At 33.4% G+C, this 26,033-nt stretch overlaps 4 protein-coding genes and 2 non-coding genes across 7 annotated transcripts in view; 3 read left to right on the plus strand and 3 right to left on the minus strand.

Annotated features, from left to right (window-relative positions):
• Nucleotides 1-5,539: 5,539 nt before the first annotated feature.
• LOC114169004 lies at nucleotides 5,540-8,404 on the minus strand. The gene is made up of 4 exons (XM_028054013.1): nucleotides 8,141-8,404; nucleotides 7,877-8,038; nucleotides 6,891-7,109; nucleotides 5,540-5,962 (listed from the first exon to the last, which is right to left on the minus strand). Exons 1-4 carry the CDS (start codon nucleotides 8,345-8,347, stop codon nucleotides 5,621-5,623), a joined length of 930 nt encoding a protein of 309 aa, XP_027909814.1. The 5' UTR covers nucleotides 8,348-8,404; the 3' UTR covers nucleotides 5,540-5,620.
• Nucleotides 8,405-8,908: 504 nt separating this feature from the next.
• On the plus strand, nucleotides 8,909-10,372 carry LOC114170074 (putative ribosomal-protein-alanine acetyltransferase). Its single transcript, XM_028055555.1, has 2 exons — nucleotides 8,909-9,210; nucleotides 10,008-10,372. The coding sequence occupies exons 1-2, from the start codon at nucleotides 8,976-8,978 to the stop codon at nucleotides 10,235-10,237; spliced, it is 465 nt and encodes a 154-aa protein (XP_027911356.1). The 5' UTR covers nucleotides 8,909-8,975; the 3' UTR covers nucleotides 10,238-10,372.
• Nucleotides 10,373-10,591: 219 nt separating this feature from the next.
• On the minus strand, nucleotides 10,592-10,664 carry TRNAV-UAC. The gene has a single exon. It is a non-coding gene; the product is annotated as a tRNA-Val (tRNA).
• Nucleotides 10,665-10,761: 97 nt separating this feature from the next.
• Nucleotides 10,762-10,834, minus strand: TRNAV-UAC. The gene has a single exon. It is a non-coding gene; the product is annotated as a tRNA-Val (tRNA).
• A 109-nt stretch (nucleotides 10,835-10,943) lies between these two features.
• Nucleotides 10,944-15,035, plus strand: LOC114169917 (tetraspanin-19). Of its 2 annotated transcripts, none has more exons than XM_028055312.1 (6): nucleotides 10,944-11,277; nucleotides 11,975-12,074; nucleotides 12,815-12,895; nucleotides 13,016-13,120; nucleotides 13,936-14,115; nucleotides 14,643-15,035. In XM_028055312.1, the coding sequence occupies exons 1-6, from the start codon at nucleotides 11,108-11,110 to the stop codon at nucleotides 14,652-14,654; spliced, it is 648 nt and encodes a 215-aa protein (XP_027911113.1). In that variant the 5' UTR covers nucleotides 10,944-11,107; the 3' UTR covers nucleotides 14,655-15,035. The 2 variants fall into 2 exon arrangements, with proteins under 2 accessions (XP_027911113.1, XP_027911114.1); XM_028055313.1 differs by having other exon boundaries at nucleotides 10,947-11,277; nucleotides 13,936-14,103.
• A 2,399-nt stretch (nucleotides 15,036-17,434) lies between these two features.
• LOC114170347 (protein ACCELERATED CELL DEATH 6-like) overlaps nucleotides 17,435-26,033 on the plus strand; it is a 46,415-nt gene continuing 37,816 nt past the window's right edge. The window contains exons 1-3 of the mRNA XM_028055825.1: nucleotides 17,435-18,215; nucleotides 18,545-19,098; nucleotides 19,230-19,832. Of these exons, the coding sequence (XP_027911626.1) occupies nucleotides 17,435-18,215; nucleotides 18,545-19,098; nucleotides 19,230-19,832 (1,938 nt within the window). The remainder of the gene's footprint in view (nucleotides 18,216-18,544; nucleotides 19,099-19,229; nucleotides 19,833-26,033) is intronic.

The raw sequence follows: 26,033 nt of genomic DNA on the forward strand, positions 1-26,033 counted from the left end.
ATCAGAGCCAGGTTGATAGGAACAATTAGTAATACCGAACAATCAAGTACCCATCAAGTAATGTTTCCATTTTTGCACAGCTTGGACGATAGCCATGAGTTCTCGTTCATAAACTGATTTCCTTTGACCTCTTTCTATCAAGGCTTGGCTCCAAAAGGCCAAGGGTCTGCCCTCTTGTAATAACACAGCCCCTAACCCTTTACTGGAAGCATCAGTCTCAACCACAAAAGATTTGGAAAAATCGGGCACCCCTAGTGTGGACAATTGGGAGACAACAGTCTTCAATGCTTCGAAGGCGTGTTGTGCTTCATTAGACCAAACAAAACCTTCCTTTTTAAGCAATTGTGTTAGAGGTTGCGCAATTTTACCATAATTTCGAACAAACCTTCTATAGTACCCCGTGAGACCAAGAAAACCTCTTAAAGTAGTGACATCCTTCGATCTAGGCCATTTAAACATAGCTTCTACCTTCTTAGGGTCAGCAGATACCCCATTTCCTGAGATCACATGGCCCAAGTATTCAATGCTGTCTTGGCCAAAGCTGCATTTCTTTCTGTTAACTTTTAAGTGATGATCACATAGTAATTGAAGAACTTGTGATAAATGTTGGAGGTACAGATCCATAGAAGTGCTGTAAACCAAGATATCATCAAAAAACACCAACACAAATTTTCGCAAAAAAGGCTTGAGAACTTCATTCATTAGAGATTGGAATGTTGCTGGGGCATTTGTCAAACCAAAAGGCATGACTAGGAATTCGTAGTGGCCCTCATGGGTTCGAAAAGCTGTCTTCTCAATATCACTTTCTTTCATACGAATCTGGTGGTAACCAGACTTGAGATCTAGCTTAGAAAAGATAGTTGCACCAGTCAGTTCATCCAATAATTCATCTATAACTGGAATAGGAAATTTATTTGGAATGGTTACCTTGTTAAGAGCCCTGTAATCTACACAAAACCTCCATCCACCATCTTTCTTTTTCACCAAGATAATAGGGCTGGAATAAGGACTAATACTAGGCCGAATAATACCAACATTCAGCATATCACCAATCAATCTTTCAATCTCATTCTTTTGTGAGTGTGGATACTTATATGGCCTTAAGTTTGGAATGGATGCTCCCTCCTTGAGATGAATAGCATGATCTTGTTTTTGGGTAGGAGGTAATTCCTAGAACTCTTGAAAAACTTCACCATAGGATGCCAACACTTGCTCCACTTCCTTTGTACAAGCCGTGGAGTCCACAACTTCATGATTCTGAACCATATCCACCAAAAACCCCTGGTCCCCTTGCTGCAATTCGTGTATCAACTTTTTAAATGAAGTTGCAGTAGTGGATAAAGCAGGATCCCCAATTACCATGTGCTGCTGGTCCCCTCCACCAATGGTAAGTTTTAAGTTGCCAAAATCTGCCTTAACCTTCCCTAAACTGACCAACCACTCTAAGCCCAACATAATATCAGCTCCACCTATCTCAAAAATGAAAATTTCTTGTTGAATTTGTAATCTTTGGATTTCCAAGATAAAATCTGCACATTTTCCTTGACACTCAATCTTTCTACCATCTCCAACTTCCACCACATAAGAGGGAGTAGCCATTGTCTGCAACCCACATCTACCAATCAAATTATTTGAAATGAAATTGTGGGAAGCTCCACAATCCAACAAAACAATCACGGTTTCCTCTCCAATTTTACCCCAAAGTTTCCAAGACTTCTTGGTAGTGAGGCCAACCATGGTACACAAGGATAACTGTAAAACCTGTCTTGTGTCCTTCAAGGTATCTTTTGTTGTCGTTGTGTGGTGCTGGAATTCCCCCAATTCAGTTATTTCGTCTTCTGACAGCAGTAACATGTGCAACTGTTTGTTTCTACAGACATGCTGAAGCCCAAACTTCTCATCACATCTAAAACATAACCCTTTTCTCATCTTGTCTTGCAATTCTGCATCAGATAATTTTCGAAAAGGGACTCCTTGTTGCCGCAGCCCCCCTAAATTTCTTATAGACACCTCACTGCTCTCCCCTTTTCCATATTGGTAGTACTAGAAGCGACCGAGTGACTGCCTTCTCTTGAAAAGGTTCTGGTGGCTGAATATGGTTTGGCCCCTGAATTATTGCTGCTAACCCCTGGAAGTCCGCTTTTAGATGTGACTCTAATTTTTTCCTCCACCATTTTAGCTTTCATCATTAGTTCAACAAGACTTTTTGGTTCATGTAGCTTCACTTCTGCCTTGATACCTTCTGTTAACCCGTTCAAGAAAATGCCTACCAAATAATTGTGCTCCACGTTTTTCAAGAACCCAGCATATTGTTCAAAATTTTCAATATACTCTTCAATCGGACCTGTTTGTTTTAAGTCAAGCAAAACCTCAAACGGATTATCCAACATGGTTAGTTGAAACCTGCGCACCACTGCAATCTTGAAAGCATCCCATGTAGGCTTGGGATTACACATTTCCCACCATTGGAACTAATTCAAAGCCTTTCCTTCCAAAGCAATAAGAATTGCCTGCATCCTTTCGTCCTCTGTTACCTCTTTTAAACGAAAATAGCGCTCCAACCTACTGGTCCAACCATAAGCATCTTCTCCTATAAAAACTGGAATATCCAGTTTTCTCCATCTGGACGAAGAAGAAGAATGTGCTCCATTTGTGACTGAAATGTCATCACTATCCGATTTTCCTGTTGACGATATTTTCTCCACCACCACTGTAAGACCACGAATCATGTCTTCCAAACGTTGGAACCGTTGATGAGCCTCATTTTCCTGTCTGTCCCGATCTTGAACCATTTCTTGGACCATTCGTTCAACCCCATCCATGCGTGACTCCATTCTGGTATGGACCATGCTCTAACGAACCCTTCCCACAGAACCTAGAAGGTGCTCTGAATACCAATTGATAGGAACAATTAGTAATACCGAACAATTAAGATTAATTCTTGATTACTTTTATTGAACAACACTACTTGTGCCAAAATAGAAGAAGCCAGAACTCAAGATTACAACTGAGGAAGCTTTGAGAGATCCTCACTCTCCTACCAGATCCTTTCAGGAAAAACCAAAACTGCCTTTTTCCTATAACTTCTGATTATTTAATATAATCAGTTACATGACAGTTTAAAAAAACGAAAACAGAATTACTCTACAGAGGTTATAATTGTCATAGTCAGTTATTCCTCTTTTCCCTCCTTTTATAAACTGTTCCAAACCTATCAATCAATAACCCTTTATTTTCATTCAAGCATCCCAAAGTCAAATAATAAGTGGAAAAAGAGTATTTACAAGTCTTATCAAATTTGTACCTTTAGTAAATTTGTGCAACAAGAAAATTAGACTTGTTCTTGAATAAATGTAGGTTGTGATTTTCTTACCATTGGTTATTGTATCATGATGAAGTTGAACTTTCTTCTCAAAACCTTCCAACATCAAATCAATGCAATGGGCTGCACAAGGTGTTCAATATAACTTTTATCTCTTTTGCATTAACAAGTCTCCAACTTCCTTGTAATTTGTTCCATTGTCAGTTACAATATCGATCACATTCTCTTCCCTAATTTCCTCAACAACATCATCCATCATTTTATAATTTTTTTAGTTGTCTTGTAAATGTCAGATGCATCAATAGACTTTTAAAAAGATAGTCTCCATTGGACTATTAGCCAAAAACTTAAGTATAGTCCTTATTCTCCTATTAGTACATCCATTCGTCATTATTGTGCATTCGTTTTTCTTCCAAAATAGTTTATGTTCCTCTAAAATCATATTGGTCTTTTCAACCTATTGCTTCAAATATTTCACCCTAATCTCATGGTAGAATGGTGGCTTAAATCCAGCCCCATGTTTTGCAACCAACTCAAGTCACCTCCTAAACTCTTCATTGTTTGACACATTAAATGGAATTACATTGTTGTAGAAAAATAAAGCAAATTCTTGACAGACATCCCCTCTCTCACTTTTCTTAAAGATGGAATTGATAGTAGTCTAAGTATTCATTCTCTTAAAAATATTTGATCACTCATCAATACGTTCTTCACTTGGTCTTTTTCTAACAAATTCTGATTCACCCATGCCACTATCTCTTATAATTCTCTAAGTATTGATTTTTTAACCAGATGTTGTAATAGAGAAACCACACCCAACATTGATTTTTTAACATCTTCTAAAACTGTGATACATTCTCCAACATCCTTTGAAATTCTTGCTAAATGATGCTTGAATCAATAAATTTCACCCGTCAATACCTTTTCACAATATTTACATTTCAGATTTTTTGCTTTTCCATCAATAAAAGTACAATGACTCCATGCAAGATCCATCCTCAAAACTCCACTCCCTCTTCCACTTGATGCCATTTTTTTTTCTTCAAATAGAAAATAAATACAAGTGTCGTAAGAGGGGAAACCAGAGCATGAACACTGAGCAAGTGAGCAGAATGTTGAGGGAGAAAGAATAAAACGATGAAGGTGAAGAAGAGGGTGTTAAGGGCGGCGACGACATCAGAAAGGGTGGCAAAGACTGTAGTGTGTGAACATGAGTGAAGTTCGTGAGTCTTCTCACAAGGTGCGAAAAGCACCTATCTAAAAGGGAAAAATGTTGGGTTTTAAATTCAGTCAGGTCAGCTTTAGTAAGTCACAGAGCAAGCCACTTTTAATATTAGGGAGAGCCATCAGACCTAACCTAGCTGCCCAATCACAACTCTCAGAACAGAACCCTACAACATCGCACATGGAGGATCGATGCAAGATCGATCCTCTGATCCTGCAACCAAACTCGAAAGATCACTTCAATCCGACAAGCCTCGAATCCAACGTTCGCATCAACTTCTTTGAAGGACAAAAACTCGCGGAATAGTGTGAGTTTGCAATCTAGAACGCGATTTTCACAACATTGCTCAATACTCATATATTTCATACATTTTATAATTTCCTCAACTCTTATTAACTTAAGTATTAAAAAACTTGTTGCCATAAGTTTTCTCTCAGTTTTTATCAACAACTCGATCATCAATTCTCAAATGTTCAAGCTCAGATTTCCAAGAATACAATTTTTTCCATCTCACGAGAGTTACACTCTTTTTCACTAAGAAAAAATATACATTAGGTAAGATCTTAATATGTATTTTAATGTTTTTGGACTACTAGGAACATATTCATATAGATCTTTGTTGAAGTAAAAGTTTATATATTTATAAACGATATTTGATGAATATAAAATTTATATTTTATTTTTATCATCTATCAAAATACTTCAATATTTTTTTTCAGAAAATAAAAAATAATATTATGAAGTATTTAATGTGAAAAATAAACATTACTTCTTCTTTTCAATGCCAAAGAATTTGAAACATGCACAAAGATGAAGAAAATAAGATATCCATAATCATTTCAAGTATTCTCCTTTTAACATCCGGGCATATTTAGATAATATCCGGAAGTAAGAATTTGTCTGTCGTCCCCTGCTGTTTTTAATTAACAACTTGTTTACTCTTACTCCAAGCTACTTTCAATGAAGACAGTCCCAAAAGAATTGCAAAAGAATTAATTGTAAACAGTTTATTTTCTAAAACGTCAAAGTAAAGTAGAATAAAGGGAATGGAATATTAAATTTGTAAATACAATTTAATAGAAATAAGATACTACTAGGGTCAAAGCATTGTACAAGGAATGTATAACAATGGAGGAACTCAAATTCCCAGTCCAAGAATAGGAGCATCCAAGTAAATACCCAATGATGAACAATTGAAGAAAGTTCTCACCAGATAAGTGAATGGCACTGAATATAACTGAGCTTATGGCAACAGCTTGTTGCCATTCCATGGTGGATGAAAGTGATGTCAAAAGAAATCCCCTATAAACAACTTCTTCCAAAAGGGGAATCACAATGCAATAAGCAAGCGCACAAGACACTCTTGAGATGCCACTATTTAGAAGCATTTCCTTCTGAATGGGGTTGCTCACAGGCTGCATGCATATGGCAAAAGTAAAGTTAAAGGAAAACACCACCATTTCATAACTTTCAATACATTTCAAATTGCTTTGGTACAGACTTAAAAAATTTGCAAATTTTAGAATAAATACGTACAGAATCATGAGGTCTGGTAGGAGGGGATGGACAAAAAGATAGTTCCATGGTTTGCAATAATAACGCTTTATTAATAATAAGCATAAGGACAATATGATGATGATGACACATTTCAACAGCTCACAAAGTTAAGTAGTAGTATGAGTGTTGCATATTTTCCACAACAAAATTCAACTATGATTGTTATACAACGTACGCAGTAATGCATAACAGTTCACATTAGTTAGCTTTAATAGGGTGTGCAGCAACTTTTCTAAAGTATTGAATTACAATTATTACACGCATTTTTCAGCCATGTAGCACTTTTAGGGCCTTATGCCATCATCTAACTTTTAAGTCAGAAGCCAAACACAACAATTGTTTCTTACCATCTATTTCCAAATTTGCCTTTACTCTTTTATTCATTTAAGTTCCCTTTTAGTTTTCCGAAAACGTAGTTCTTTGTTTTCTCTTATAACCAAGTACTTTTCATTTTTTTTCAAAAAGGCTAGTTGATAGGAACTTGGATTTGTTTAAGAAAATTTGGATATTACCAAATTACAACAGAGGGAGATATTAAGAGTTCCTCAAAAGTCAAGAAAGAAAAAGAAAAGATACCTCATGTCATTCCAAAGACCTATAACATACATCTCATATCCCCATTAAACCATATGGAGTTTGAAAGAATGTGCTACACATATATAGTTTATATTGTTTCACTAGTACCTTTATAAGCAGCAAAGACAATGCAAGGACTAGGCATATAGTTTATATTGTTTTTCTACACAGATGAAATGATATAACTGGAAAAAAAATGTAATCACCAACCTTGGAGCCATATAAAAAGTCAGAAAGTAGAGATGTTAAGAAAACCAGAAGAGCAAGAAACCCAAATCCCAGAGCTGATGACAAAAACCAGTTCCTGTAGCTCCATGTGTTGTTCTTTTTGAAGAAATTTGAAAACTTATATTGTGGCTTAGCTGTGTACTTCAACAAAACCAGAGTCCCACTGAACTCGAGAATCTGAATGGTGAGAAGAGATAAGGCCTGCATCAGCGAAAAAAAAAGATTTTGTTAAAATATCTGCTCAAAAGACTTAAAACTGAATCAGTGAACCTAAACTCTGGCAGAGCATAAATTCAGAACGTGAACTAAATCTAAAGATGAAGGACCATTTATAGTATGTTACACAGAAACACAAGTTCCATTGATACTCTATTGCACTGCCTTAAAACTTCTAATGTACTCACTGGACAAGTGAACATAAAAAGAAAAACACCATTTTAAAAAGAAAGCTATCCCCAAGCACAAGAAGAGACAAAGTGCAAACCTTAAAAAAACAACTTCCAATTCAATCTTGCAGAATTAAAAAACAAGTACTGTTGATCTATATCCTACTGATGCAGCAATACTAGTAAGAGTAAATGGTTATGCGGAAATCAACTCAATTGAACTCCACGCCAATCCACCTCCCTGCTTCTTCCTAGATTTACTCCTTTGAAAAGTGTTATTTTCCGTTTACAATGCTTCAAAAAAAATTTCCAAGCACACCCTAAATCATCTTCTCTGTATTTAGGTCATCAATCAGTTCCTCTCATTCATTTATTTGGTAAGATCATGGTAACATACATTTGAATTACCAATTTTGTGATAAACATTTGGAGTAATATTGTGCTGACATGTTAATTTCTTAAAGAGACTAATTAAACAACATAAATCTTTAGAAGACAGAAAAATAAGATCCTAATATTTGGATGACATAGGGGTTTAATCAAATGATTTTGAGAAATAAATGAAGAAATAACAAAAGTGACCTCAGTTTGTGGGTCAAGAACTGGTTGTCCATTGAATAAGGCCACAACGGATAAGCCTCCAAAACTGAAAGGGATATGCAGAGAGAATAAATAGAGTGCAAGATTGCTCCACACATTCCCACTCTCCCATGGACTGTCATCTTCTTGCAAGGCTGAGAATCCCTGTAATTTGGAATAACAAAAAGAATAATAATATTCTGTTCTTGATAACATCAGAATTAGAGGGTCTATGAGCTGAGAAAGATTCAGCATGGCATTTCATACCTGAGAAAAGGGTGTGACTTCTTCTTCTTCTTCCCTTCTGCAAAAGCTCTTAAAACTGGGGCGTTGGAAGGGAGTGCATCTCAACAGTTTGGGTGAACATTGTTGGCTATAAACCGTGTTTGGAGGATGAAAGCAGTGAAAGGGTGTGCCCAAATCATCACTAACAAATTTCGCATAAGCAGATGGACACCCCAGAACCAACAACATTTGACTCTTGAATTCAATCCTTAATTTTTACGCATTCCTTATCTTTACTCAAAACATATTAAAATTTAAAATAATTGATATTTATTTGTTAGAAGTACTCCCAATTGTATTGTTGCTTATGTACAAATTTATGCTTTAATACAAACATTTTCCCTTTTTTTTATTTAAAAAAAGTAGTTTATTATTGTATTTAAAATTATAGAAATTATATATTTATACACATTACAATATTATATGACTTTTTTTTGAGAAAAAAAAAACTCAAAGTAAATCATTTACTAAAGTCACTTGATCCTATGTTTGTTTTAAGGACTTATTTTTACTTATGTGAGAGTCTATTATATGACATATTATATTCTTATCTGAAAAGTTATGAAAATATTTTGATATATTTATATATTTCAATAAACTCTTCAAAATAATAAGCAAATAATACTCACAACTACATAAAAATGTTTTTATTTGTTTTATTTTTAATTATAAAAACACTATAATAGCCTCTAATTCAATAAACAATTAATCAATAAACATAAATTAAATAAAGATAATAAGTTCTTAAATTAACATAAGCCTGAAATAAACTGAAGTATGCTTGCAACAAGTCTCGAGTTCTTTTGTGTTACCAATCATGGCGAATGTGGCGATTCTTGAGCTCAATAGAAACTGTGCCAAGACAGTGGAAGAGATAGTGAAATTAGAGAGAAAGATCTTTCCAAAACACGAATCTCTAGCTTCATTCTTTCACGATGAACTGAAAAAGAAGAACAGTGGATTGCTTTATCTTCACGTGGATGGCGAGCTTGCAGGCTACGTCATGTATTCTTGGCCTTCTTCCTTGTACGCCTCAATCACCAAGCTCGCAGGTTCCGACCCCACTTCGTTTTCTTGCTAAAATCTAGCTCATGAAATGATGGTTGCATTCAAAAATTGAAATTTGGTCTTTCCAATGTTAGTGTTTGTGTTGTCGTTAAGAATTCAAGTCATGCCCATAACTTGTTTGATGAAATTTCCCAACTAAATAATCTGAGCCTTTTGTACTACTTATGAAGAAAAAACTATTGTGGTCTTCTATGTCACCCTCAGCTAGTGAAAAGTGTTTTGAAAATCAGGCTGAAGTCTCTGAATTGAATAACTAGTGTAACCAACTATAACCTTGAACAAAATTGGTCAAAAACATAGAAAACTAGTCAAAAACTTGGTTGTAATAACCTAATGAAAAAATGTTTAATATGATATTATTTAGCTTCTTATCTTTCTTAATTAAGAAAACAAAAATGATCAACCTGAGCTTTTTGTTACTTTCTTTTTGGTTCAAAATGTAGTTCTTTATTTTTAAAGTGTATTACTGAATCTTAAACCTAAGTAGTATGATATGTTTAATTTGGATTTCTTTGTTACTTGAATGCCACTAAAATCCTGTACCACATTGTACAGTTATAATGCTATAAGATCATGATATTTTATATCTTCAATATTATTTTATATCTATTTATTATGTAATAGTTTTTGTTCAAACTGGTATAATCTGAACTATTGAATCTTGGATTAGTGCTTTAATTATCTTGTTCAATGACAACTACGATTTTGAAAATATTGCTGGGATTGAATCTTCAACTTTTGGTTATTGACAATATGGGGGACACACATTTTGGTTTATTAGTGAAGGAGCAATATAGGGGACAAGGCCACGGAGAGACTCTGTTGAAAGCAGCAGTTGAGAAATGCAGAACAAGAAAAGTTTCTCGCATAATGCTTCACGTGGATCCCTTGAGGACTCCTGCAGTGAATCTTTACAAGAAATATGGTTTCCTAGTTGACACTCTGATTCAAGGCTACTACTCCTCAGACAGAAATGCTTATAGAATGTATCTGGACTTTGATTCAAGTTAAAGGAGAAACTGAATAAATATTTTATGTACCGTCTACAATTCACACCAGGTGATTTAATTAAAAGAACAAAATTTGTACAATGATTTTTAAGCACTTGTGAAAGATGAATTCAATAAAGAGGGGTTTGTGGTTTCACTTTTGTATTCCAACCATTCTATAGCAGAAACTTTAGAAGATTGATGATTACAGGAGGAACTGCTCAGAATAATTTTGAAGGGTTTCAAATAACATTTATTCTGTATTAATGGATGAAACATGCGTAGTCTCAAAAATTACATGTCATAGTGAAATTGTGATTGTAAGGGTAAACAAAATACTTTTAATTTGATTTTACTATCAAAATGGCAAAATAATTGTTGCTGCCCAGGATCGAACTGGGGACCTTTAGTGTGTAAAACTAACGTGATGACCACTACACCACAGCAACAAGACGATTTTATATGATTTATATGTTAGTGCACAATCAAAATTATTTCTAATATATTTTTAACTTGAAATTTCTATAAAAATAAAAAAAAATAAAATGTTGCTGCCCAGGATCGAACTGGGGACCTTTAGTGTGTAAGACTAACGTGATAACCACTACACCACAGCAACTGACATGCTAACTATTGAATAAAAAATAAATATAGTATAAACTATAATAATGACGTCATAATAGGCTGAAAACCTCATAGCCTTGAAGTAATCTAAAGGAAAAACTTATAACCTCCTTGCTCTCTTCCATTCCATTACGCGAACGAGCCCTAGATTTCGATCTAGGGTTTCTTTGCGCTCTTGTTCCATTCTCAATTCTGCTTTCATTGGATTCTGGGGGTTAAGTTGTTCATACTTTATACAATTTCCCACGAATTAGAAATCATAAAGAAAATGGTGAGGGTGTTGAGAAGCTTCATTCAATCCGTATTGAAGTTGGTGAACTCGGTGATTGGGATGGCCGGGCTAGCCATGATTCTGTACTCCGCTTGGATGATTAGGGTTTGGCAGAGGAAGATGGGTGATCTCCCCTTTGGTCACGATTCAGATTATCCACCTCCATGGTAAAAATTTCATTTTTTCCCTCCATTTTTGTTTTTTCTATTTATCCTTGTATTAATGAATGCGAAAATTTGGATTTCGATTGACCAGTGAAGATGGATTTGAATATTTTTAATGATGAAATAAAATATTATAAATTATCATTTGATTTTATGATGGGGGAGGAGTCGTTTTTGTCATTATAAAGATGTTGAATTTTGTGCTCTGTCCACTTGCAAGCTCTTAATGGAATTAACAGAACCGGGAAATCAATTATGTTTTACCCGGACTTTTGGAGCAGGGTCGGGGTTCTGGCTTAGGATATAGATATATTAAAGCTTTTAAATTGTGGTCGCAATAGTTATTTTGTTATGATTCTTGATATAATGGAAAAGTTATTGTAGTTGTAGAAACTTCAAGAACCTTAACGTTAGACTCAAACCAGTTTTTAAAACATTCATTTGTTCATTGTGAGGAGCACTGGATGGTACAAAAATATTTATGTGATACAAATTTTTTGAACATGAATATTTTATTTTTTGGGGATCGGGGGTGGGGGAGGGGATGTTGTCAAACTGATTGCTTATTTCTGTGAGCTTTTTATGGAATAATTGTATCCAAATACTCAGTATTTGCTGCTAGTTTAATTCCGCTTTACATTATTAAATTTTCTGATCTGTATGGATAGATTGTAAACACATTTTTTTTTTCTGAAATCAGGTTCATTTACACGTTTCTTGGCCTTGGAGCGGTGTTCTGTGTAGTAACGTGTTTAGGTCATGTAGCTGCAGAAACTGCTAATGGCTGTTGCCTGTATTTGGTATCCTTTTCTTTTAGTCTACCATTATATTCCAATCTTTATGATGAATAAATACAAGCACTAGTAACAAATACGGCTCTGATGCTACACATGGATATGACATTTCTTAAAATTTTGGTTGCAAGCATAGGAGTACAAATACCATTTATATGAAAAATTGTAGATATGGTAACATATCAAGATAAACAAAAATATAAATGCTTCATAAAATTACTCTTACGATATTTTTGAAGCAATTTCTCTACATCTAAATTATAGTTTTTTAATTTTAAGTGCTAAATGCATAGTAAGGAAAAATGTTTTTATGTAATAAAAATACGAAAGTTATATTTAAGGTAGCTAGCTAACAATTTAAATATTTTTCACTGCTGAAAGTTTTAACTTTTTTCACTGAATTTGAGACATACAATTTTTATTTCTAATATGTTAGTTTTTTTTATATATAAAATATATAATACAATATTTAAGATAAGTATAATCATTTAATAATTTACATAAGGGAATATTCACCCTTCAAGGTAGTCATTGATTCCCTCTACCGAATTATTATCTCTTAATTGCACTTTTGGTAACTGTTAAAGAAACACCATTATAATGTTTCAATGCTGAAACTTGTAGTTTTATGCAATTAGTTGCTCTTCCAAACAGCCTAAACAGCATTAGCATTATGTTCAATAGCAAAACCATCTCATTATGTGATATTAAGTTATTAAGGCACTCTTAACCTTGACTGCTTACAGTATATGGTGTTTGTGGTTTTGCTTCTCATGCTGGAGGCTGCATTAACTGTTGATGTATTTGTGAATCAGGACTGGGAGAAGGTACTGTTGTCTATAAAAAATAATTTCAGTAATGTTTTTGTTAATTCAATGCTTTTATATTTCAAAGTCTTCTCTTCCTGTGACACATCTGATCCATTTAAACATGGAATTTGGAATCAGGACTTCCCAAAGGACCCCTCCGGGAGTTTTGATCAGTTCAAGAATTTCATCAGGTCAAATTACGATATCTGCAAATGGGTAGGCCTGTTTCTTGTTTCTGTACAGGTAAATCTCCCTCTTCTTTGTGTGTGACTGTAATAATTTATGACCCAATTATTTTTGAAGCATATTATTTATCTATTACCAAAATTTCCTACTGAATTCCCACTTCCAAGATGATTGCAAGTTTTAAACACATTTTTTTTTTAAATTAAAGGGAACTTTGCATTTAGGTTTTCAAGATTGTCTAAGTAGCTTCTTCTTTCTCTTCAGCAAATAAAGCATACTAAGAAAACTGTCTCCAATGATTACAATATACTGAATTTTTAAAAGAAATATTGCTTTCCCAAAGCAAGTTTGGGGAACTATAGTATGTAAGACTAACATGATAAGAACTAAACAGCGGCAACTTTCTTCTTTTGAACACATATCTCTTTCATACGGTCAATAACAGATTTAATCTTTAATGAAAAGATGGAAAATGAAAATATCAGCTTTCATCATTTCTTTCTAACCTATCCTGTTTATTGTTTCTTTTATATTTATCTCTTCGGTTCCACTATTGATAATTTTAATGCATATTTTATTATTAAGGGAGATATAGGTAATATTCCTATTGTTGATGAGATCTAAACAATCATTCTAGCTATATAATTAACGTATAAAACAATTGCCAACTGGTACAATGTGTATACTCTCTCTAATTCATTTGTTCTGTCAGTAAACTACCTACTCAGCTAGTGCATATTTCTTGTTGCACTTTGTTACATATTTCTACTTGCTACTGCTTTTGGTTCCAAAAACTGAAGATGGAGTTACATTTGGAATTTGGTTAATGAATGATGCATTGACGGATGGCTGCCTGTGCTGTTAACAAGCAGGGACTCTCTTTATTACTGGCAATGATACTCAAAGCACTAGGACCACATCAATATTATGACAGTGATGATGAATATGCTCCTGACAGGGTGCCACTCTTGAAGAATGCTCCACCTCAATATGTTGTTGTTGATCCAGGATATGCACATGGAAATGAAGCATGGAATAGGGTAAGTGGCAAGGTAAAATAGATTGGAATTCTTTTGTTGATCTTAACTTTCTTATTTGAGTCGTCACGGATTTTCTTTATGATTTAGTTTCACTACTACTCAGTTTAATTACATATTATCATGCCCCATTCTCATTGTATGTGGTTTGCATAGGCGATTAGGCTTATAGACTGTACTTTGATGTGTACTGAGAATTTGAAAATGATGATGTATTAGATTGAATATATAATATTTATTGATAGCGATCTCAATTTTCTTCATTGCCTTTTCGGAACTTTTGTTTAGAAATTAGAGCATTAACCTCTTCTAGTGATGCTTTATTGTTGCATGATGTTGGTTTAATTTTAATGTTAACCTTATTCTGTTAGTGGTCAGATACATTATGAAGTCGCTTTATGATTTCATTTGGTCACTATTTATTTGTTTCTTTGGTGAGACAAGTGTGATTATTGTTTTATTGTGTATTGGTCAGCATGTTAAATCTTAGCTCTAGGTTTGAACTTCTCTCCATTTAAATGAAAGTTTCCTTCTTTCATCAGTCAAATAGGTAAGGCCATAGCCTTCAATTAAACCTTGACGTCTGGAGCCATGGAAGGTGAGGCAAGCAGTCCTTGTTGATGCCAATTGGTTTAGAACAGAAGATGACCTACACGCTGGAGATGGATTAACTATTTAATCAATGGCTATGGGAGAAACAAGTGCTTATCGTATCCTGGGGGCAAATACACCATTTTCATACAGTTGTGAGTAAACGTGTGTATCATATCTCATGTCTGTTTATCGTAAACAAAACACAATCTCTTCATGAACAACCCCCTGTATCTTCTGTTAAAAGTATCTACGAAGGTGGATCAATTGATATGAACAAATATTCTTCAACATCTTTGTGGATACATAATGGAGTTTTGCCATCCAGTGCATTTACACAAAAACATCATTTCCCCTTTTTTGCATCCTTTTATCTGTTTAAACTTCTTTGACTTGAGATTCTGATAAACTTCATTTTATTTCACCACTTGAACAAAGGCAGAAGAAAATGATATTTTGCAGGTATCTTTGCGTTGCTTGTTTTAAAAATGGAAACAGAAAAAAAGTTGTTTTAAGTTTGAGACAAAGATCCTTCTTTCTGTTTTTATTAGTGTAATGTAATTAACACCTTTTCCAGATTGTCACAATAACAAATAAAGTGATTAGAAAAGAAAACAAAGAATTTTTTTTTATTGATATTATTAGTGAATGTCTTCCGGTGAATCCTTGGTTTTGTATTATTTCAGTGCTATAGGAAGAATTATATACTTGTTATTCAAGGTTCATACTTTATAAGGAAAACTCAGAAAGAACTAATGACTACAGCCATTAGAAAATTGTAATTTGATTAGGACTAGAAACGCGGTGTAGCATAGACTTAATTATTGAGGAATCAATAGTTAACTATTTTTATCAAAACTGTAAAAGTGTTAGATGAAACAATTTATATGGAGAGGATTTTAGGTGAAATTTAATCTCAACAATGTTACATCCGTTATTTGAGACACTGTTTTTAAATCTTGTTCTTTAGACTTCCTTACTAAATTAATGTACGACCATGAAGATTTTATAAATTTACATAATATATTAAACCTTACATAAATATAAAATAATAAGTGTACAATATCACCAAAGATCAATAAAATTGACAATCCTATCTCCAAGTAGCCTGGTACAATTTGACCTTAAAATAAAGAAAACAAGTAGAGGAAATAACAACAAGATGACGAACCAAAAGTAATCCAAACAAAAGATGGAAAACAAGGGAGCACCTTTAATCCTCCACCTTATGAATCTAAATGGGAACTAAACATGGTTAATATTGGAAACAACAAAAATCTTCTTCAGAGGTTTAAAGTATCTTTTGGCATAATGAGATAGAGATCCAATAAAACAAAGTAATTGAAGTGAAGGCAATATAAGTAATCTCATTGGTACAGAAATGGATCATGAAGATCTCCACACTCTTTCTACTATATATCGTTCCTTGATAAAACTATATGATAAATATATTACAATTTTCTCAAAAAGAAAGTTACACTCGGTGAATATTTTACTTTTAATTATATTAATATTTTATTTAATATAATAAAATTAAGTAAATACTTTTACGAAAAACATAGAAAGAAATATATTTTAAACAATGTGTTTTTATTAGAAAAACAACAAATCAAAATATGAATATTTTACTTTTAATTATATCAATATTTTAATTAATATAATAAAATTAAGTGAATAATTTTAAAGAAAATATAAAATAGACTTATATTAATTGAAAAAAAATATATTTTAAACAACATAAATAAGACTTACATATAATTTTTTTATTGTTTAATGTACTTCGTTTAAAATGTGAATTGTTATATTTTTAATTTTACATCCTAGTAAATATATATATATATATATATATATATATATATATATATATATATATATATATATATATATATATATATAAATACCAATACTATATGCAAGTGTTCTTGATTAAACATCATCAAAGTTTTATATAAGGTTAAATTTTACATTTACAATATTATACTTTTAATCCATCGTCGTATTTAAGTATAAGTATCGATAACCAATTCAACAATATAATAAAAAAACACTTTTAAATACATATTTTTTATTTGATAATGTTTTATTATAAATTAATTATAATATTGGTTGTTTTTAAATTGATATCTATTTCATTACGCCTATAATTTTATTATTGGTTACATAACTTGTTAGAAATAGTTTCTCTTTTAAACATGGACGTAACTTTGTCTTTTGATCTAATATAACCATTGAAAGCCAAGTTGGTAAGTCAACAATTGAAAGTCAACAATTATATATAATCATAGAATCAAGAAAGAAAATCAAGATTGTGAATTTGACATTTAATAAACATGCCTGGCTGTCGCAAACGAAGAGTATGTCATCCTTCCAACAATAATGTCAGTTTAAATTTTATCATATTCAAGGTCTTCCCTTCTTCTAAGGTCATGGTGTGGGAACTGAAATAAATAAAACAAGAATCAAATGTAACCCCATTAACAATTCATGAATAAAGTGGTTTAAAATTATGAATTCATGTCAACCAAGAATTATATATACAAGGAATTATTTGACCTACTTAACTACCATGTACATTCACACACACGGTTTTGATTATGGTAGATGCAAATTAATTACTTAATTCATCACTAACATAATTTATTGACAGATTTATCACAAGTCACTTAGTTTATATATATACTCAGGTGTTGCAGGCTTGCATCTATTGTTACAACCTTAATCTTGATTAAGGTGTTAATTAATCATGACCCGTGATCATGTGCAAATTCCTATCGACTCAGATGATGCAAGTTGGAAAGAGAGATGCAGCAGAAGGATGAAGGAATTGCAGAAAAGGCAGTTCCAAAGTGACGATGCAGCTTCACAACTTCTGCATAAGGATCTTGTTGGGAAGAAAAAAGTTATGGTTTCTGAGTTGTTTAACGCTGTTGCTGAAAATGGGAACGTGGATAACTTCGTTGACGTGTTGCAAAGAGTGTGTGAAGGGAGGAAAGTGCCTTTGAATGGTGTTTTTGATCAAGTTACCTGTGCTGGTGATTCACTGCTTCATGTGGCAGCTGATAAGGGGAGAGAACGCATTGTGGAGTTGATTTGCTGTCACTTTCCTGAACTTCTTATTAAGAGAAATGTGAGAGGTGATACTGCACTTCATGTTGCTGTGAGGTCCAAGAACTCAACCACAGTGAGGTTCATTCTCTCTCATTATGCCATTGAGAAAGCAAAACATGATGGAATGAGAGATAATAAAGAGATTACAAGAGAAAAAAATAAGTATGAGAATACTCCTTTACATGAAGCTGTGTACAGTGGGGATGTTGGTGTGGTGAAAGAGATTTTAACTGCAGATAAGGATGTGGTTCATTTTTTGAACAAGTCAAGGAGATCACCTCTGTATCTGGCTGCTGTGAATGGGAATGTGGAAATTCTTTATCTTCTGTTGGAAGTTCCATTCCCAACTCATCAACCTCTTCCACTCTGCCTTGGAAACTCTCCACTTCATGCAGCCATTTTGGAAAGGAACTCTGGTATTATATTCCTCTTTACTCCAATTTTCTTTACATTACTGAGTATATAGTTAGATTGTTAGATTACTTTGTGTTGTTGATCCACATTAAGTAATGACTAAGACTAAGACAAGTTATTATAAAATGAAATCAGTTTTTGTAAAGTTGCAATCTTTATGTATTGAATGGTGGCGAAATGAAAATTTCAAAGATATCCTTTTACATTTGTCGTACAGTGTTCTGTGGCACTGCTAAAAGTATTTACTAATCATCCTCAAAAGAAACATTATTCTTAGTTTGTCCTTAGAAAGTTCCTAATTAAATTTATTTTGTGTGTTGTTGAAATATAGCTTTGATAGAAGTGATATTAAAGAAAAAACCAGAGCTAGTTTATTTAAGAGATGAAGATGAAGGTACTCCCCTTCATTATGCAGCATACATTGGTTATGCAGAAGGATTTCGTATACTGTTAGAAAATTCCTTTCTGAAATCAGATCAAACTGTGTTGGAAGGGAACAAGAAGGGTCATCTTCCTATTCACCTTGCTTGCAAAAGGGGTCATCTTAAGGTGGTAAAAAAATTTCTTCAGCACAAATGTGTTACTAATCTTTACGTTCTCCTTAATCAAAAGGGCCAGAACATTCTTCATGTTGCTGCAAAGAATGGAAAAAGTAAAGTGGTAGAATATCTGTTGGAAAATTCAAAGATTGATGAATCTATTATAAATCAGAAAGACAACAATGGAAACACTCCATTGCATTTGGCTTCATTAAATTTATTTCCGAAAGTTCTATACCTTTTCACTCAAGATAAGAGGACCGATGTGAAGCTCTTGAATAACAACGATTTAACTGCTCAAGATATCATTGGTGTGGCTTTGAAAAGTAAAACGACAATTAGAAAGGTAATGATTACTTATTAATATGTGTAGAATACATCAGAAGAATCAATCACAACTGAGCATTCTATCTGATGATGATGCATAACATAACATCTAATGTTAATTTCTACTTTCTTTTTGTAATTTTGATGAAGTTTCTAGCAAGACGAGTGTTGAAAGAAGCAGGTGTGCCCTCGAAGGTGAATGACATGTTGCATTTTCGACAGCAACAAATACTGAAAATGGATTTGAGCTTGAAGGATCTGTTAAACACATTCTTAGTTGTGGCGACATTGATGGTGACAGTGACATTTGCAGCTGCTTTCACTGTGCCAGGAGGAGTGTACAGTTCTGATGATCCAAACCCAAAAAAGAGAGGAATGGCAGTGTTGGGTGATAAAGCATTATTTTGGGTATTCACGACCTTCAACATGACAGCTATGTATAGCTCTGTGATTGCATGTGGACTTATGTTGATGGCATTGATTTTTGATCGTAAATTGGCAACAAGAGCAACTATCCTTGCAATGGGTTGTTTGGTTTTTGCGTTTTTAACAGTGCCAGTGGCATTCTTGGCTGCTGTAAGGTTAGTTGTGGCTAATAATTCTGCACTTGCCTATCTTATAACCGCCATTGGAGTCATGTACACTTCCATTATCTTGTCGGCTCTTTTTGCATTTTTTCCAATTGGAATTCGCCTTCTTTTGTTTCGTCAAGTTGGCAGAATCGTTCTTCAGATTCTGATTGCATTAATAGATTATGATGAGAAGCCAAGAGATTCATCTTCTCCAAAAGAGAACAACAGGGACAATGATGATTAATTAGAGGAGCATGTGTAGAAGGATATTAACCCATATACTTTCATTTCTTTTTCTGATACAAACAGAGAATGAAAATTGCAAATTTAGAAGTCGTGCTTCGTTGAGTAATTTGGCTTCATGCAAATGAAACATAGGGATCGTAGTTTTGATAAGGGTCTGTTCACTTGGTGAAGCTTATTCTGTGAATGTGCCATAGAGAAGTCAAAACATGATGGTTTGAAAGAGAAAGAGATAACAAGAAAAGCAACTATGTGAATACTCCTTTAGATGAAGCTGTCTAGTCTCTAGTGGACATTTTGGTGTGGTTCAGGAGATTTTACATGCAGATGAGCCTGTAGTACATTAATGACAGCTGTTATGGTATTTTAACTCAATACTTGTTTCATAAACTTGTAAATTTATGCCTGCAATTAAATTATATTAGTGTGATGTTAGATGTTAGAATATTACTTGATATCTTTTTTATTTAAATTAGTTTTTAAGAAATATTTGAGTTTTAGATATATGTTTCAATTTTATAAATTAGTTATTATTTTATATTAAGAGTGAAATGTTGTAAGTATTTTATACTTGATATTTTGTTACATTTTATTCTATATATATAGGGTATATCAATAGAATACAAAGGTATAGTCCTCCGTATAACATATCACATATATCTCTCATATATCTCATATTCCAACAAGTGGTGTTAAGAACCATTGTTCTTAGTGTCGATAAAATGGAATGAAATATTTCACATGTCACTATTCCACTCTTTGATGGTGAAAACTATGATCTATGGGTGGTAAGGATGCAAACATATTTAGAAGGGTTAGATCTATGGGAAGTTGTGGAGGAAGATGGTGTTCCCTTGTTTGAAAATCTCACTGTGGCTCAAATAAAAGCGCATAAAGACAAGAAAACGAGAAAGAAAAAATCATGCTTGTTCACAAGTGTTTTACAAATGATTATGACCAGGATCATGACTCTAAAGTCTCCCAAAGAAATTTGGGAATACTTGAAAGCAACATATGAAGGGAATGAGAAGATTCATGGCATGAAAGTTTTGAACTTGACAAGGGAGTTTGAGATACAAAGAATGAAAAAGTCAGAGACGATTAAAGAATACTCAAACAAATTGTTGGGTATTGCCAACAAGATAAAATTGTTGGGAAATGAGTTTCCAGATTCCATACTCGTTGAGAAAATTCTGCTGACGATGCCGAAAAAACTCATTCAGGTAAAAGGTACAAGAACAATTTCAATTAAAACTCATTCAGGTATCAAATTAATTTTTGATGTCTTATATGTTCCTGAGATTACCCAAAATTTGTTAAGTGTTGCTCAATTGTTAGAGAAAGATTATAAGGTCTCCTTTGAAAATAAAGTGTGATAAAAAAATGCTAACAACATAGAGGTATTCAAAGTCCACATGAAAGACAAAAGATTTTGCACTGGATTTTATGAAGGAGGAATTTGCTACAAATAAAGTGAGTATGAAAGAAGGATCGAAATCATGAGATAAATATCTCTGGAAGAAAGTAGATGTCCAAGTGAAGAAAGTAGATGAATGTTCACATTCTAATATTCACAAAAGGTCTAATGTCACTACAATGAAATCCACTAGACAAAGAAAAAGAAGATGATGTTGATATAAGAAGAAATATAAAGGATGATGCCAAATTGAAGAAAGATGTGATGTCATGGAAGAGTGATAAAAACAAATATATCAAGCACAATAAGAGGATAAAATCAAGCATCAAAAGATGAAGAATCAAATATGAAGATATAAAATTTAAATAAACGAAGGAAGAATGTTGAGAATATTACTTAATATCTGTTTTATTTAAATTAGTTTCTAGGAATATTTCAGTTTTATAAATTAGTTATTATTTTATATTAAGAGTGAGATATTTTAAATATTTTATACTTGATATTCTGTTACATTTTACTCTATATATAGAGTATAATATGTTCCTCCGTATAATATATCACATATATCTCTCATATATCTCATATCTCTCATATTTTCAAAAGCCTTAAAAATCCCAACATAAGATTACTAAAAATACCGCATGATAGCAAGCACCAAATTCTTCTTTGAATATAATGTGTTTATTTAGTTAGTTTTTTTAGTACTTTTAGTAAAACAAATTGACCTATTTTATATTTTGTTTATTTTTGTTAGGCTGAAAATACTTTTTTGTCCAAATTTTCATCAAATTTTATCAAATCAGTCCCAATTTTGTTTTTTGTATTCAAATAGGTCCTAACTTTCATCAATTTTTTTCAATTTGATCCTTTTTTGCTAACACCATTTACATTATTGACAATAATGAAGAATGATTGTCATGTGTCACTTCATGATTTTTTTTAATTTTTTTAATTTTTTTAAATATTTTTATAAGATGGCCAACTTTCGAATTTGTATGAAAACGAAGCTAACAAATGAGTCAATAATCTGATATGCCCATTTTCTTAGATTGGGCTTTTGACATAGGCATTTACAATTGACTAGAGGGCAGGTGCGTTACCTCAACATGTAGGACCCTTTTACTAAATTTGGGGTAATTTTGCATTAAAATTAATATTTTGGTGTAAGTTAAAAAAACATTACAATTTGAAGTAAGACGGGTCTATGTGGTGTAACATCCCTAAGGAATATTATTGATATTAAATAAATAAAATTTGGAAATCCAACCAGTGCTGCATTTAATATGAATTTTTTCCCAAAACACGGGAAATTCAAAACTTTAAAAATTAAAATCCATAAATCCAGGAGTCCATAATTCATAAACCGAATTAAAAGTCAAAGATTCCCAAAAGGATTACATAATTTTCTCAAAGCTAAAAATGTAAACATCTATATACATATACAAAATTATCCCCCTGCTAGCCCTCGTTCCACGTCTAAGTGTCTCCTGACACACCTGTCATATCATCTGCTATGCACAATAAAACATAAACAGATATATGTGAAATAAACATGCTCCCCCACCCAAAACATTATAAGTACAAAACTCATAATTTCCAAATCACCCAACCATGACCTCATAGTCCTTCATGAGTCATATGCATGAACTAGGTCTTGGGACTTCCCTGTGCTCCCACGAAACTAACTCATTCGTGGTCCAACCCTATGAGCCTATACCGCTCATAGTCCTGGCCTACAGACTCCTCGTCTGTAGTAAAACATCCAAGTCTCATACTTGGACCCTGGCACACACGCAATCACCATACTATGGACTCCTCGCCCAATAGTAGCCGACGGGAACATCACAATTCCTTGCCCATCGTGCGCCCGACACATGCAATCACCATACTAAGGACTCCTCGCCCATTAGTAGCCGACGGGAACTCAACCAGTTCCATGCCCATCATGTGTCCAACCACCGAGCACATCCCAGACCCCTAATGGACTTAGTCCTTCAAGCCCACACACCACAACACATGCATATACAACCTAACCATGGTATAACAACCAAACACACTCACAAGCATATAGAAACATAGTAAATCGCATAAACTCGCTTAAGCTAGGGACTCCTCGCCCAAGCTAGACCCTCAATCTCGCTTAGGCTAGTCCACCTCGCCTGGGCGAGCTTAAAACAACCACAATCTCACGTTATTTCGCTTAGGCGAGATTCCCTCGCCTGGGCGAGCTGTGTCATCGCTCAAAGTAATACCCACCCCTCACCTAAACGAGGAACCACTTAACAACGTCATTTCTCATCGCGACCTCGCTCAGGCGAATGTCTTCTCGCCTGGGCGAGCAGCGCGACCCAAACCAGACGTGAGGTTCTGCAACGAGTTCCCTCACTATGACACACGCATTTTACCCCAAAACAATGTCAATCATACCAATAGTTGTCCTTCTGCTAGGCTTTCTTTACCCCTTCACATTCATACCAATCTAATAGTTAGCAAAAATAAAGCTTATTCTTTGTCCATCAAGGTTTGAACCCAAGTCCTCTCACACAAACCAAGTACTCTCAACCACTTAAGCTAGTACTTTTCCATGTCACATTATACAACAATTAATGTCATAAAGACGTCTTCTACCCGCATATATTAATTAATTATTTATTTAATTAATTAATTTTCCCGGGTCAACATGGAACGTGATATGACTTTAATACAAAAAAGTCATGGCAATGTACAAATTTAGTTTAATTATTGTAAAGTTTACATATTGATACAAATTCTTTGTATTGAAATCGTGTCATGTTTAGAGGACTTGTCTCAAGTTATGATTTATTTAAAACTCGTCCCAAATTAATAATTTTAGTATTATTGATAAACAAAGTCCAATATTTGGGTGAAAAAAAATCACTCTTCCACATCTTAAGATGCAACAACATTCACATTTTCTGTAGGAGATGAATTCAATCGCTCTATATCTTTGAAAAGAGTAGCATCCAATCACGAAAATTGGTTATAATAAACAAGACAAAATACTTTTTGATCTTAGGATCTATACATTCAAAAATAAATATTTTATTTCAAATTATAAGTTCTTTTTATTTCGTAAAAAAAAACCTTCGTGCAATTCAAAACTCACGTTACAATAAAAATCACTTTAGACAATAACACAAAATTGTGACTTAAACCATAAAAATTGTGGGCTAAAGTTCAAACAACAATTTTTTAGGTGGTCTAGGTGAACGTAGCTATAGGTAATAGGCCACGATTTTCAATACAACAATAATTTTAAAATCGTTACTTAAAATCCTCATAATAGGCAACAATTTTGATGTACATATTTTTCAAAACTTCACATTTGCAGTACTGTAAGTTCTTGGTGTTTTCAGCCTAAAAACAAAGGGAGTGAAGAAATTCAAATTTTCGCGTTTTCGTAACTGAGTTTTGCATTTTCAGTCAAAAAAGGAGGAGAGTGATATTTCTAATCTAAAAACTTTAATTTTTAGTGTATGTTAGACCACATTTTTATGGATTAGCCCACACTTTTTACATGCAACATTTATATAAATGTTGTTTACGATAGTTTTTAAACCATGTCTAAAAAAGTGTTGTCGTTACTATGTTTAGATCACATTTTTATACCCATGGTCTAGGGATGACAACAGAACGAGGCGAGGACAGGTTTCGTTATCCCATATATATATATATATATATATATATATATATATATATATATACATGTATATATATATATATATATATATACATGTATATATACATACATACATATATATACATGTATATATACATATATATATATATACATATGTATATATACATATGTATATATACATATGTATATATATATATATATATGTATATATACATGTATATATATGTATATATATATATGTATATATATACATGTATATATACATATATACATATATATATATATACATATATATATATACATATATATATATATATATGGATTTACCAAGGTCATACCAACACTTAAGCACATTTAAGCATCCAATACTAATCATACCCTTAGGGAATTCAAGTGGCGCCTAATACTAATAAACGTATGGGAAACACAGTTTTACAAAAAATGCGCAGACTAGAAATATCGGTGGCGTCCAATGCCTAGAAGTTAGGGACCTGACGCCTGGCAATATAAAACCAGCATTCGGCAGTCCCTACTGCATGAAAACACAAAAACTAGTGGTTTTTCATGAAAAGATACCTATTCCACACATCCCAAGCATCCAAATACGTGACCCACTCATGCAATTGCTCAAAAATTCAATCAATCATGTGTCCAACATTCATACACACTCTATTCGGGGTACATTCGTACAATTTTAATCCCAACATTGGCACCAAACATCATACTCATGAAAACATCAATTCATCCAATTTATATTTCACAATATATTTCACATAGTTAGCCATGGTCCAGAGACCCCAACGATTCCTAAAATCCCTAGACAACTCACAAAGATATCACACATAACACACTAGCACGCATCGTTTGGCGGTAGTTCTTCACCGCCAGGCGATTCTTAACAGAAACCCAAAAACTAGGTTGTTTCAACATGAGTCGCCTGGCGGCTTTAAAGGCCTACCAAGCGATTTTTGGAAAATTTCTAGAAACGCATTATAGTTAGCCATGGTCCAGAGACCCCAACGATTCCTAAAATCCCTAAACAACCCACAAACATATCACAC

This window comes from Vigna unguiculata, chromosome 11 (assembly GCF_004118075.2).
Source record: "Vigna unguiculata cultivar IT97K-499-35 chromosome 11, ASM411807v1, whole genome shotgun sequence".
Lineage (NCBI taxonomy): Eukaryota > Viridiplantae > Streptophyta > Magnoliopsida > Fabales > Fabaceae > Vigna > Vigna unguiculata.